This window comes from Merops nubicus, unplaced genomic scaffold, assembly GCF_000691845.1.
Source record: "Merops nubicus isolate BGI_N331 unplaced genomic scaffold, ASM69184v1 scaffold11332, whole genome shotgun sequence".
NCBI classification, from domain to species: Eukaryota; Metazoa; Chordata; class Aves; order Coraciiformes; family Meropidae; genus Merops; species Merops nubicus.
The window spans coordinates 39,535-54,548 of record NW_008591581.1 but is presented as its reverse complement, the minus strand read 5'-3'; the positions used below and the strand labels follow the sequence as shown (position 1 = coordinate 54,548).

The 15,014-nt window shown below is 38.9% G+C and overlaps 1 protein-coding gene across 1 annotated transcript; it reads left to right on the top strand.

Moving 5' to 3' along the window:
• Nucleotides 1-3,865: 3,865 nt before the first annotated feature.
• On the top strand, nt 3,866-7,291 carry GDF2 (growth differentiation factor 2). The gene is made up of 2 exons (XM_008950315.1): nt 3,866-4,445; nt 6,147-7,291. Exons 1-2 carry the CDS (start codon nt 4,100-4,102, stop codon nt 7,085-7,087), a joined length of 1,287 nt encoding a protein of 428 aa, XP_008948563.1. The 5' UTR covers nt 3,866-4,099; the 3' UTR covers nt 7,088-7,291.
• The last annotated feature ends 7,723 nt before the right edge of the window (nt 7,292-15,014 follow it).

Here is a 15,014-nt window from a genome sequence, read left to right as displayed (position 1 = left end):
TTGCTACATATTCCATTTCTACCTACTTGCTGTACAATAGCATAGGCAAAGCAGGAGCAGAACAAACTTATGAACCCTGTGAGGTGGTACAAAGTGGAAGATACAGAGCATTTCCTCCTCAAGATTCAGTCTAACATTCTACACTATCTTATTGTATTAAGGGTTGTATCTTTTAAGGGAAGGATGTTATACGTGCTGCCTTCTGATGAATGACAAACTGGAAGGCTCCTACCACAACAAGGTGCTAGGTAACTTCTGCCACCCATATTCCATACTCATTTGGTGCAGATTCTCAGACAACAGAAGTGTCTAAATGTTGTACTGCCTGGTAACAAGAGTCTCTGCAAGGTTACTCTCATAGCACTTTTTGCTAGTTCCTCCTAGAAAGCTCTCAAAAAGAAGTAGAAGGTTCTAAGGCATCTCGTAGTGATTGCCAGTTATGATGTCCAAAAGATGACAGATCCTGTTATGCATTTTTCTTCTCCCAAATTACTACAGTGATTTACACTGGAAATACTGGGACAAACCTTTGTACATTGTTGCTGTTAAAAGTCTCACTTAAAAATGTAGGGTCTTGTGTTTTTTAAATCATGAGAAACTCAGCTACAGTTGACAAAGTAATGCTGATGCATGAAGAAAAATTAAAAAATTCTTAGAAGTTCATAATTTATTCCTACAGAACAGCACAAGCATAAAACTTTTCAAAGTATCCCAAGTCATTATAATCTGTTCTCTGTTAAAATCTACCCTTTTCTGTAGGTCTAGTCTTGCCCCCATTCACCACCAGCTCTGAACAGCATGACATATTAGCCTAGTGTGTTTATGTTCCCATCTATTGTATTTTGTTTTCCTTAAGGAATCTTTTCTGTGTCTTGAATTAGTCCTTGGGTACAAACTTTCTCTCCAAGATGTGCTCATGCAAGAAATTGGAAAGAGGTACCATCTATTATAAGGTCTATAGGATATAAAGGAAAACACTACTCCTATACTCTTTAGGTTACGTATAAAACCCTGAAAGATTTTGCTTGCATTTAAAAGTTTGTTGGCAAAAAAAAACAACCTTGTGCTATTTAGGATGGGCAATACAAAATTATACCTGTAAGTGGCACAGCTCTCAAGTCATACCCTTACTACAGAAACATTACAATTCTCTTATTAATAAGGTTCATTTTGAGTTCAGCTGTACCAGTCAATTCTCTAATGTGAACAAGGTCTTAAATCCCTCTTTGTTTGGTGGTTTAAGCTACTGTTTTATGGGTTTGGGGTATTTGGATGTCTAGTCTTCCTCTAGAAAAGGAAACTTTGCATTTGCAATGGCACAAATGCAGTCAGCTGCTGCTGGAAGACACTGAAGCCCTTACTCTCTTGGTTTCAACTGATACTTTGATTTTTATGAATGTCCTAATAACCATTCCACTCAATGTCTAGTTTCTAGAGAAAGTTAGTATTCAGAAACACTTAAAATAGCAGGTCAAATTAATTCCATTAACTAATCCTGAAAGAACAGAGGGTTTTAATATCGAATGATTAAAGACAGGTCAAACAGGGAAACAGCTGATACTAGCTGGCAAAGTGTTAAGGACACTTTTTTTTCTAAAACAAATCCAGTCTTATTCTTTGAAGTTGCAGTTTAATTGTCAGAGGTAACAGCAACAGGTAGAATGTACCTAGGTTTCTGTGGAGTATTTCAATTCACTTGCACAAGGCTGTGTAATTAAAAGAAAAAACTGGACAATATTACTGTATTTGTGTATCACATGAATTAACAACTGCTTCACTGCCAAACCTCAAAGATCAGCTTTCAAAAGGAATCACCACTGAATGAAACTGTTCAGTGTAAAGTTTTGGCAAAACTGACACTTGGCCTGAAACTATTTGACATCTTTATATATGAACTGGAAGACTGTAGGTAAGAACATGCACAGCATTTGCAGAAGACAGTGTTTAAGAGAGAGGTATTTATATAGACCACTTGATCTAGCAGTACTTCAACTAATCAAAATTCATTTTAAGGTAGACAGATGACTGAAAGACTGCACCCCTGAAAGCCTTAAGCATTAAAACTGGTTTTGTGTATATCGTGGATTTATGGCACAGTGTGAGCATCCAGGGTGATGCTATGTAAGGAGAACTAATGAGAGCTGTTTAAAGACACACACCATAGCAGTGAACCAGATAAACAAAGGAGTTTTTATTTCTGCATGTGGCACTGGTGGACTGCCATCAGAAAACTATTTATAGCCCAAGTGTTCACCTTTTCAAAAAGGCATTCAAATTCTGAAAGAGATATGAAAAAGAAACAAAAACAGTTAAAGAAACTGTCTTATAATGTGTGACTAAAAACCACAATCTATTTATTCCATCAGATAGCAAACCAAGAAGTAACTTGATTACACTGTACAAGTGCTTGGGCGGAGAGGAAATGCCAACGTTATGGAGCTCCTTAAACCAGCCAGGAAGTTACAAGAACTCCTGTCTAGAAGATGAAGCCAGGCACAACGGAACAAAAAAACACAGCACTGTGGGGGTTTAAGTGTAAGTGATAATCTTTTAGAGTAAGTGCTACAAAAATTGAAGAAATCTTTGATTCTTTGACATCTTCAGATAAATTCTGGGTACCCTTGAGAAGTTATGCTTTAGCTAAACACAGGTAATGGACTCTGTATGCAGGCAGGGCAAAGGTAAAAGGCCTTCAGAACAGCCTTATTATGCAGGAGATCAGGATCAATGCCAAATAATCCTTTATGACTTTACACCATAAGAACATAATTACCCAGGATCTTGGATCCAGTTGTCACTTGAACAGACACATGAGTATTTCAGAAGTTTGAGATCACTTTAAATGCTGTGTATGCACTGCCAGAAAACTGGATAATAGCCAGAAAGGACAAAATCTTGTCCACATCTTTGCAATGAGATTTTATTTTAATGTAAAAGCACATAATACTATTCAGACTTTATGGTACATGTACAGTATGGGTTGACTTGTGCTTAGAAAAAAAATATGCATTAGTAGTACAGATAAAACACATATCATTGGATTAAATCATTATGTATTCTTTAAGATAAATAGTGAGTGATAATTTTGCCTATAAATGAACTAGGTTTTTTCCTCACGTATTATAAGAAATTCTATCATTAGTCTTGTATTTTTGCCTTAGCCCATTCTTCTCATGAATAACAGTATCTTCACAGATAATCTTATGTACCCTCCCAGAGACCTTTCACTTCCCATGTGGCTTTAGAAGGCCTAGTTCTGTCTACATTTTGAGGTCACTGAAATAATGACTGGCTGTTCTTGTACTGCATTAGCCATCAAGAATCTCAGAAATACATTACACAAGATACTATAAAAACAAGACTAAATTCCCATACACCCAAAGAATCAAACTGAAAATGACTAAGCCTGCAAACAACATGGAGCAAACTTGACAAAAAACAGATATTTCACTATATACAAACAATAGCTCTTGGCTGATAAACCGAAAGAAATTTTAAGGTTGTTTCTATTGTCATGAGATCATGTCTTGCAGAATCACAGGCCTCCATCAAATTATCATGATTTTCTGATGGCATGTGAAGGGACTCTGCTAAAGATTTATGAGATATTAATAGCTAATAGAGTAATTTTATTCTAGATCTCTATTATCTAGTTTTGATTAAAACAGTATAATCTTCTGCATCCCTAAGAAAGCTTCTCTCTGTGTTGGCAAGGAAATGATAGAAGAGTGTAATTAAGCAATGATGACCCTAAAGTGAAATGTGGATTCTTTACAATATACAATGTCCTTCCCACCAGCCACATGTGTTTGTCAGATGTTTACAGAATCTTCATTAACTAAGAGCCTTGCTAGATAACAGAAGCTGAAGCATGGCATCAATGACTCTGATAAGGGCAAGTGTACAACCAATCCGCTTGACAACTGACAAGAGGCTGGAGTTTGGAGCAGACTGCAAAAAGAACACAAGAAAGTGATTTGCAAAGGGCATTCCAGTTGTTTGCTTTCCATCTCCTTTCCTCTGTAATGAAACAAGACTTCTAATCAGCTAAAATACCCTTATCCTCTTGTCTCTCCACCAGAAAGTAAATACAGAAGAAATGCATTATTTTGGAGTATTAGCTGTAGTGTCTGTTTTCAACATCATTGCCTGTTTGACAAGAGGTAAGCCTTTGGAAGACTGGGACAAGTTACCAGCTATGGGAAACTCTGATGCACGCTTTCATGATCCTGGAGAAGTAGAAGATGAGACCCATTTTGACTTTAAATCTTTCCTGGAGAATATGAAGACAGATTTACTAAGGAGTTTGAATTTATCAAGAGTCCCCTCACAAGTGAAGACCAAAGAAGAACCACCACAGTTCATGATTGATTTATACAACAGATATGCTGCAGACAAGTCTTCCATCCCTGCATCCAATATTGTAAGGAGCTTCAGTATTGAAGGTAGGAGACGTTCTAAATATGTGGACTAGAATTTTTAAGAAGTACATGGACAGTAGGTGCTCAGATTATTTTGAAATTAAGAGGGAACTAATGCCTACTTCCAAAGATTCTTTAGAAATTAAACAGGTTATAATTTTGGACTGTAGTCTTGGTCTGTAATTTGTTTCAAATCCTTTAAAAAAATACAATTACCTTCCATTTTTTTCTTTTTTATTTTCACTGTACAATATTCTCTTCTCAAATGCATCAAGTGAGATGATGCACTGAATAATAATGTTTACAGGAAACATATTTCTAGAAGCTAGAGATTTGGAATTGAGTTTTAATGTTAGAATGAAAACTTTTGATCATCTATAACTGAGACATCCATGCTAGAGAGCTCTACTTTCAGATGGGCTCTTCACATATTTAAAACCACAGCAGCCAACTGAGAAATGTGCCTCTGGATCCAAGCAAGAAACAGAAGTGCTCCCCCAAAATTCTGGGTGAGATGGCAAGATTTATGTGGAAACAGGAAGTCAAGCTTGTTTCAACTAAAAAAGTTCAAGATCCATGTCTGTGTAACATTACATAGATTTTTTAAGAGATCCATCAAAAGAAGCAGTAAAAAAGTCAGTAGCTGCAATCCTTGTGATAAAAACAAGACAGGGAGAATTGAAGCTTCTGTTTCTGTGAAAACGGATATACGCAGTAACAGCACTACAGAGAACTCCCAATTCCCAAATTAGTGCCCCTAGTCCTAAAATGGAAAGGAACCTTAACAGTGTGAGCTAGATTATAGTTCCCATATCTCACTCTCCTCTATGACTGCTTTAATAGGTAAACACTGTGAAAAAGTGACCCCATTAGCCAATAAAATTGCCTGAAAACCCTATCACAATCGTGTAATTAACCATCAAATAAATATCGGTCATTGATGACTTTTAAACATTACTAATCTGACCTTCCAGACAAATACCTGCCCCTCCCATGGCAGAGTTGTTGATAGTGCATGTAGCTCTACAGAAAAACAAAAACCCAACCACGCAAGCTCAATGAGTCCAGCCTGGAATGGACAGAGACCTGGCAGGAAAGGCTGTTTATCACCCACGTTCAATTTAGACAGACCTTGAGGCCTCAATTCAAGATTTTCAAAAACTTTTCTATTTCCCCAAACTTTGAGTTATCCAAGATGCTTTGAAAGTTATCTGAAGACAGCAGCAGAAGCCTCAATGTAGCTAGCTGTTAAACACTTGAGTATGTGGTACACTCCTCTCTATTAGGAGGGCCATTCATGCAATTACATGGTGATAAGAGCAGGAAATTCACTGGGCTTTTAAAGAATTCTTATGTAACGTAAATTTATTTAGGAAATTGCTAAATATGAACACTCCTCAGCTGCCTTATTTATGTGCTTAATACCAACCAGCATCATTCACAGCTTGTTGTAGGCAGCCTCATTATGCTCCTCTCCACACACTTACCTGACCATGCAATCTTGGTGAAAATATTACCAAAACCAGGGACCTCCATTTCATCTTTTTACTCCCTCTCCTTGAAACTCAGCCAGAAGACAGTATTTAATTTTTTTTTCTTTTTTTTTTTTAATGCTGGGTAGCTGTGCTCTTATTTTAACCCCAAAATACATCCTCAGTCTTTTAGAAACAAGTTACTCGGACAGTCAGAAACACTGTAACCACGTGTTTTAATTTCCTATTGCAGATGTTGTTTCTTTAGCTTCAGCAGAAGAAAGTCCAGTTCAAAAACACATCTTGCTCTTCAACATCTCTATTCCACGATATGAGGAAATCACCAGAGCTGAACTGAGAATTTATATCTCCTGTCACAGGGAAGTTGGGTCTCTCTCTAGACTAGAAGGCAACATGGTCATTTATGATGTCCTAGATGGTGACCACTGGGAAAACCCAGAAAATACCAAATCTTTCCTTGTCTCCCGCAGTATCCAGAAGTGTGGCTGGGAGACCATTGAAGTGTCCAGCGCTGTGAAAAGATGGGTCAGAGCAGATAAACTGAAGACTAAAAACAAGTTAGAGGTTGTTGTAGAGAGTAAGTTTCTGGGTGGTTTTACTTGCGGGAAGCTGGATATCAGTGTTACCCCTGACACTAAAAATCTGCCCCTGTTGATAGTGTTCTCCAATGACCGCAGCAATGGGACTAAAGAGACCAAAGTGGAGCTCCGGGAGATGATTGTTCATGAACAAGAAAGTGTACTGAAAAAATTAGGAAAGAACAACACTTCATCTGAAGAGGAAGAACAGGGAGAAGAAAAGGCCATCACCAGACCCCATCAGCATTCCTCCAGAAGCAAGAGAAGCACTGGAGTCAACCACTGCCGGAGAACTTCCCTCCATGTGAACTTTGAAGAAATTGGCTGGGATTCTTGGATCATTGCACCAAAAGATTATGAGGCTTTTGAATGTAAAGGAGGTTGCTTCTTCCCTCTGACAGATAATGTTACCCCAACAAAACATGCTATTGTCCAAACTCTAGTGCATCTCCAAAACCCAAAGAAAGCTTCCAAGGTTTGTTGTGTTCCAACCAAATTGGATTCAATCTCCATTCTTTATAAGGATGATGCTGGTGTGCCCACTTTGATATATAACTACGAAGGGATGAAAGTGGCAGAGTGTGGCTGCAGGTAGTATACATGACAGAATCTCTAAGAGTAAGAATACCCCCTTTTTCTCTTCTATGCAAAACTGTACATTAGTGATGTAAATGAGAATCCTTGCAAACAAGGTTTGGAGCAGGGCATGGGACTGGTTGTTGTGGCTGCTGCTTGCTTTAAAGGAAAAGTGGCATTTAGAGCATGGCAATCATTGTAAATAACCTGCACTATATATCATGGCAAAGTGAATACTGGATTAAAATATTGTGAACTATGAACTATGGATTATTTGACAACAGTGATACAAGCTGAGTACCTTGTTTCCACTTTCTGTTTAATCAATTCTGTTTAGGTCACAAACCAAGGGATTCTCTGTGGGAATTTAGGATGTTCTGTAAATGTGTAACAGTTATTGAAAACTAATTCTTTTAGCCAACCTTCACATTTTTAATTTCTGTAAAACTCAGTAAATGGAATTTATGCTGCGTGGTAAAATCCTGCAAGCCTTTTCTCATACCAGTAATCTCAAAGGGTTTTACAGGCAAATTATTTGTTCCTGTAGTGAAGATCTGCAGTATTCAAAAGAGAAGAGACCTCAGTCTTATTTCATTCCCACGTTTCCTTCTGTGGGTAGCAGGTGCCTTGGTTTCAGCTTTCTTATCCTCAGTGTCCCTATTTTTACCCCTTTATGGCACACACTTGAATGATAAGAAGTGCAGCCTTCCGCTTCTAAGACACTGTTTCCTAGGAGGAACAGCAGCCCTTATCTACGCAAAGATAAGGAACCACTTTGACCTAGTGCATATTCTTAGTATTTCTTTGCAAGAACATGCAGTCAAATGATGTGCAGCCTTAGAAGTCGTATCCTAAAAGTAGTGGGAGTTGGCAGAGCTCAGCACTTGTGAAAAGCCCAAGCTACTTATTTAAAGGCCTAAATATGTTCTTTAGAGTCCAACATTAGGCTCTGATTCTTTTTTTTTTTAGTTTCTTCTTAGGAGAAACTCTTTTTTTACATACAAAACTTTTTTACCCCTTAGAAATCTGGGAAAACCCAAAAACTTCTGTGTTCTATGAGACATACTGCTTTATGGGAAATACAGTATCAAACAATAGTTCTCCTGACTTCAGTTGTATTTTCACTAAACAAGGACCCAATCTTTCCTGCAATTAAAGCAAACTTCCTTTGATTCCAGTGAAGGCTTTGGCTGTACAAGAACAGACAGTGTCTTCTGTTGGTTTTCAGGTGGGAGATGCAAGTTCTGTACAACACTGCAACAGTCCACCTCACTTCTACTCCTCCACCACCTTACAAGCACACAAAAAAAAAACAAACCCTAAAAAGTAAAGAATCTATCATAGTATCAGAGAACACTTCTGAACTAAACCCACAGCGAACTTCTGAACTAAACCCACAGCGAACTACACATCTGTTTATAATGGGAAGAATATTGATGAGGCAAAAATCTAAGCACTAGCTTAATGTATGGAAGCAACAGGATTTAAATCGATACATATGTTTTAAATTAGGGCAGCCTGTGGGCAAGACGAATTCATTTGGCATGAACAGGTCAGCTTGAAATCTAATACACGGTTTATTTACTATTGTTAACTTAATACAGAGCAAATAGCAGGTGAGTGTGAGTAAAGCGGTTGTAATTCCATCAAGAGCTGCTGGTTACATCACAAACACGAGCACAAAGCACAATTCACCAGAATCCTTGGACTGATTTATAGGCTTTTCCTTTAGAACTGGGCTGCAATTGAATCAGATCCAAGATCTGGGTCCTTGCAAACTGCATCCATCCGCAACTGTATGTCATTAACCTCTTAAGCTTCCCATGGCAGTCCTCTCATTTTACTACTCCCCACTGGCTCCACTGGCTTCTGTCGTCTTACAGTCACCATTATGTCTTCCACCTTTCAGAACTCCCTGTATTCTCTCCCTGTTTTATTCATGTCTCCTAAGCTCATGCCATTTTGCATAACCTCTCTTAAACAAGTAAAAGAAATCACCAAACAAGCACTTGCTGTGATGACATTAGAAAAGTTACCTCTATGTCAAGGTAATTGTAGCTTTGTGTCCTTAAGTCATCTAAACACAAGGTGCTAGTTATATTCCAGCTTCACTGAATATAGAGCTTTGACTGTAATTAAATGAAATATCGGGGAAGGGAAAAGAGCAATTCCCACATGCTCAAATCTTTTTCACATTCTGAAGTCAAATATTGATCTCCGTTTCCCAACCTTACTTGGGCAGGGGGCAGGGAGAAAGCCCAAAGCCATTTTTGGCTCAAAAACTCAGATCCTAGCTATGCTATCAAAATTACAGAGAAGCTCTACAGACTCCATTCCAAAACTGGACTACAAGTTGCTTTTGTATTTCAACCAAAAAAAATCAATTGCTCTTCCAGCCAGTTTTAACGATCACTTTCCCACAGGCTTAACATTTTGGTTGGTATGGTAGTAAAACGAAACATGAATCTTTCTACGGGGTGATGATCAGGGTCAAGAAGACATGAGAACTCAGTGAGGACTACAGATGCTACCTACAGCATGGCTGAAGTGTGGGCCAAATTGATGTTCAGTTTTACATTGTAAATTTAGCAGCTTGATTTATGTAATTTTGCACATTTGATTTTAAACAATTGCTCGAGTTCCCTCACTTTTCAACTGCTTTAGGATGCAATCAATCAGCCAGATGGCCAAGATGTGCTAGGGAGTACACAGGTTGCAAAGAGCAAGCAAAGCACCTTGCCCCCTGCTTCAAGCTGGGCCTCATATGACACTGAGAAAACGCCCTCTCATCGCTGGATTTGGAACATTGACCAGCAACTTGCTGTTACTCAGGAGCAGGTTGAGGCTTATGCACTGTCCAGCAGATGCACAGCTAAAGCTAAAACACATTTGTTTAACACAGACACATGGCTGGAGCTCGACCTTCTTCTCAGGCCCATTAGCTTATCTGTGTAAAAGCCTATAACATCAGAATCACCAGCTGACTCCACAGTCAATTTTAAGGCTACCCTAGCACTTCAGTCTTAACAGATAAACACGGTAACTAGGTGGAAGTTAGTCAAGAGATACAGCTGTTGCTATTGTTACATAGCTTCCCACCTTGTCCATGTACACAGTAGGCACAGTATCCTCTGATTGTATCCCCCCCTCTATGCCATATCCCAACACAGAACAGCTGATGCAACTTATCACTTAACAACACAGCACTGGTGATCATTGAAAATCAAGATCTCCCTTTTCAATGTTCTTTTCCACAGGTGAAGAGGCAATAGCCTCAAGGGAAGCTGGAGGTATTTGGTTGGTGTCTGCTCAGACACTTTTGTATGGGAAAGATCCTGACAATATACAAATGTTAAGCTACAATTGCCAAACCCTGCTATTCAGAATAAGAGGTTTTAGATGACCTCTCAAGAAGGCTTATTATTTCAGACACAGCCATTGTCTAAAACAATTAGCATTGCTCCCAGACCACAGCTGACTTTTCTCCAGCCTCCTCAGAGCCTGGCCATTACCACCATAGGCAATGCTTGGAGGTGCGTGGCCACACACCACATAGGGCCACACGGGCATACACTGTGAACTCCAGGAGGTATCAGTACACTTTGCCCCTCATAGGCAGCACTGAATCAAAGCTTGTTGCTTACTGCAAAGAACTGAAGAGTACAGATGGGATCGCAGAATGAGGTAGTAAATAAACAATGTCTGTGAGGCAAGACCCTACCCTCCGTGTAGCAGCTCTACATCCCCTCTGGCTGCTCTGAACAGCTAACAGGAAATTGCATCTGACTACTAACCAGGTTCCTTCTCCCCATGTTAACTCTTCAACCTACCTTTTATTCTGCCTTTAGCAGACAAAACCAGAGCAGGTCCTTCAACCCTAAAGACCAAGAAGCTCTAACCGCAGACTCCTGAGGTACAGATCTCCTCTGTGCCATCCCGGGTCTAACTAAGGCCTACCGACCATCTCAGAGCCACACTCGAGCTCTCTTCAGCACTTTCTCTAAGCCCTGGCTCCGTGCTGCCTCGCTGCCAGCACCCGGCCGTGATGGCGTCCAGCTGTGCTTGCCGCAGCGTCTCTGGGCTCGGCTGGGCTGGGGACGCAGGCCTCTGTGTCGCTCGGCACCATCTTTAGATTGCGTGGGGCTTCTCTGCCAGCTCTGCTTTTCTTCCCAGATGTCTTCGTACATGTTTCCTTAGAATCTTTCAGTTTAAAGGTGTCTCCTGCTGTCTCCCTGTGGGCTGAACACAGCCTTTTGTTTCCTTTTCTGTGTCGCCAAGCTGCCACGCTGCAGTGTCTGCGCAGCCTGCTGCCTTGAGGCTGCCTCAGCAGAACATCCCTCTGAGCTGCTCCTGTTACTTCTTTGTCCTCTCCCTTAATGATTTTACTAGATCACCAATGACAATTCAGCTAAAAGCCTCACAGGAGAACAGCCCTAGAAAAAGAGATGCACTGAGTCAGTCTCCTCGCCAAGGCGTGTGGGTTTTCTGGAGCCCGGCAGACCCACCATCAGCCCTCACAAAAGCCATGACACTGGCCATGCACAGCAGAAGAGCTAAGCAAGCAATGTCCCAGCAGCCTGAGCTGAGTGAAGCCCTCCTGAGTCTTCTGCTTACCTAGTTCATCTGTTCATCAGAATGGGCCAAAGTGAGTTTATCACAGCTATGTTCTATGACCCCTGACGACTCTCCGCCTGCTCCTGCCTGAAATTAAAGAGGTTGAAAATGGGAATATACATTTTGCATCCTCCTTCTGTCTTTCAATAAAAATACAAATTGTCCCCTCATTCTTTTTTCTTTCCTTTTCTCTTTCTTGGTAACGGTAAAAAGAGAGAAGGGAAGGGGAGGAAAGGGAATATTAACAGAAGAAAATCATAATACAGTTTTGGATTTAAGTTTTTCTTATTACAAATACAGTCATTAAAGACCTTACTTGAAGTGCTGTTTCCATTTTCATAACATAGAAAGCTTTCAATATCAAAAAAATGTGAAAGAAAAATTAAAACAGCTTTAATTTTAATCTATGCAGGTTTGTACAGCAGAAGCACTGAAAAACTTAAGACAAAAGCCTAACATTACTTCTTTTGGCACAGGAATTATAAAGGAATCTAAGGGTGCTATGATTTGTTATTTGTATTACTAAGGGGCCTAGAGAGCCTATTCAGGGACAAGGTTTCCTTTGTACCAAAGAGTACAAGAACAGAATAAAAAAGACATGGTTTAGACCATACCTATGCAATCCAGTCATGCCCATTGCAGACAGCCATGAAGTAGCACTGACCCAGACTTTTACATCTGTAAAAGGAAATGAAGGTTTGTCTAGAAATACTTACCAACGCCCTGGAAGTATTAAATATTTCTTTAGCATAGTCCTGTGCTTGAGCTAATAAACCCTGCCTTTCAGAATTTAGGAGCCAAATACCACCTTTACATTAATTCTAATACATATAATTTAAAATATGGCTGTATTAGAAGGCTGTACTAAAAGCAAAAGTAGTTTATTTCCAAGGTTCGCCTTTATTCTGTTGGCATTTCTACCAGTGAAAACAACAGCTCTTGCTGCCACCTTCAGACGAGCCTCCTGCTACTGCAGTTCACCAGTGACCAAATGGTTTGTATGGGCCTGATGATGGAATGGTGACATCAGCCGCAGATGAGAACCAGGGAGTATCGCAGAAAAAAATACGTGAAGCAAAGAATATGTAGCAAAATATTTAATCTTGCTCTTGTGGCAGCTTTTTAGCATGTGACCTGAGTGACGCAGACTGTGCATGCGGAGTAGTCTGGAACAGATAAAAGAAAATACCTCTTCTTAAAGTATGTGGGAAGTTTATACCCACAGGAAGTCAGAAAATGAAATATTTGTGGGCAGATTTTAAAGGATCATAAAGTTTTATGATTTATAAAAGCTATAGCTAGGCCTGGGCTATTGAGTTCAGCTTGAAACTAAAGTCAAAACAGGAATTTGGCTTGAGTCATATTGGAAATTATTATTGGTGGTAGATTACATATTGCATCTAGGTACTCAGCGTTCAACGAATAGACTTGCATTAAACATGTTCAATAAAAATTTAACCTCTGTGTATCAAGAAATGAGTAAGTAAACAGTAATAGTCCAAGGCTTGAAGAATTCATACCACACAAGGAAGGATTCTTTAACACCATCTACAAAGAATTACCAAGTTAGCAGTGAGTGATACATGTCACACTGAATTCAGGGCAAGAGATCACTGAACAGATCAAGTGTGGAAAAAGTGTGCTAGCTCTTTAAGTCATGCATATTGGGAAAGAAACCATTTATTTTACAATTATATTGTGAAGGTAGTTTTATTTCTGTGTACTACTGATAAAGTGCATGGGGAAGAATATGTATCTGGACTTGAGTAATGAATTGAGTTGTGGAGTGTTGCCATATTTCGACATTTACTGGGTAAAACTAACCACAATCCTGTATATATCTCTCAAAAAACTTGCTTCATTAAAACATGAGCTACAGCACTTCTGATATAAAAATCTTTAGAAAATGATACAATGCACAATAAATGTTAGAAGACAAAATAGAAAAATTCTTTTTCTAATCACATGATTTTGCAAAACTCACAGACCGGAAAGGACCATTTAATTATTTTTATCCTCTAGATAAGGCCTCACTGGGGAAGAATATTGTGAAGCTGTGGAAAAAAATTTCCTTAAATTCTTGGGAAGAAATTATCTTATAATGAGTTTAGTGGTGGATAATATAGAACTCATTTAGATATGGAAGGTAATTATCTGTCACATACCCTGATTAAAAATGCTCAGTTTCTCTCTGTTGCTGTCTTCTTTCTGACTATGATCTTCATGGTCATTCATCTGTCTGTTACATTCAGATAAGATGAAGTGATTGTTATCACCTCATGTATAACATCTATAACACCCTGTAACATCCTTTGTGCAGCAAGTTGAAATGGAGGTAATGTGAGTAATAATTTTGTGTTTTCAAGTAATATCAATTTCTATTCTAAAAGCAGCAAGTGGCACAGAAGAATACAGTAAAAAAGATTTTTTTTTTTAAGATTTGCTGTGATTCAAACAGCAGAATGAAATTACTTTCAAGAAATCAAAAAAAACCCATTAATTTCTGTAATTTTTATGGTAAATAATTTGACCTTGCTTCCACCATTAGCTCATATTGGGTAAATAGTTTCACATAAATATAACTGTCCATTATGTATTATATACCAAAGGATTAAAAAGGAAAATACTGTGTATACTCCATAAATATGCAATGTCATTCTTTTTTGGGGGGACATAGAAAGCTGCATGCTTAAAGCTACTGTACAGACAGAAATAGAGATCCATCCTGACATATTCTTAAGGACATGGAATATTGTACTTTTTTTCCCAACTCCTGTCACAATGAATCCATTTTGTAACCCTTCTCCTTGACTCCTGGGCATGCTTTCCTCCAGCAACCAGCAGGAGTAAAAGGAAGAAAGAAACAAGAAACAAAAGGGGTGACCCATTGAAAAACCCAGCCCCCTAGCCCAGCAGGTGAAATATCTGACATGTTTACACATTTATAGATCATAAATACATTTTCTTCATTGTTATGCTTTGTTTCCACCATAACAAAAGTAGTTAGTCTGTATCTTTCCTTTCAAGTTAATTGGAAGATGCTGGAACACAAAAAAATGGCAAGTAACATTAAAATGTGAAGCACTCCACAGTGGGAAATGTCAGAATTAAGATTATCTATGCATCATCCCTCTCTTGGTTGTATGCATTAATTACACAATTGCAGCTCATAATGTTTTTATTTCAGATGTCCCCTGCCTTAGTTAATGCACAGAGCACACGTTGCTTAAGAATTAAGTTGGGAATTTATGAAGTGCAATATATTGAACTGATTGTATTAACATACTTCACAGTGTGTGCAATTATTCCTGCTGTAACAGCTTTTAGAGACA

Bases quoted from the DNA above. Each gene is read 5' to 3' on its own strand.
- GDF2 (XM_008950315.1), top strand. From the start codon at position 4,100: ATGCATTATTTTGGAGTATTAGCTGTAGTGTCTGTTTTCAACATCATT. The intron at 4,446-6,146 runs GTAGGAGACGTT...TTCCTATTGCAG, and splicing joins AAGGAGCTTCAGTATTGAAG to ATGTTGTTTCTTTAGCTTCA.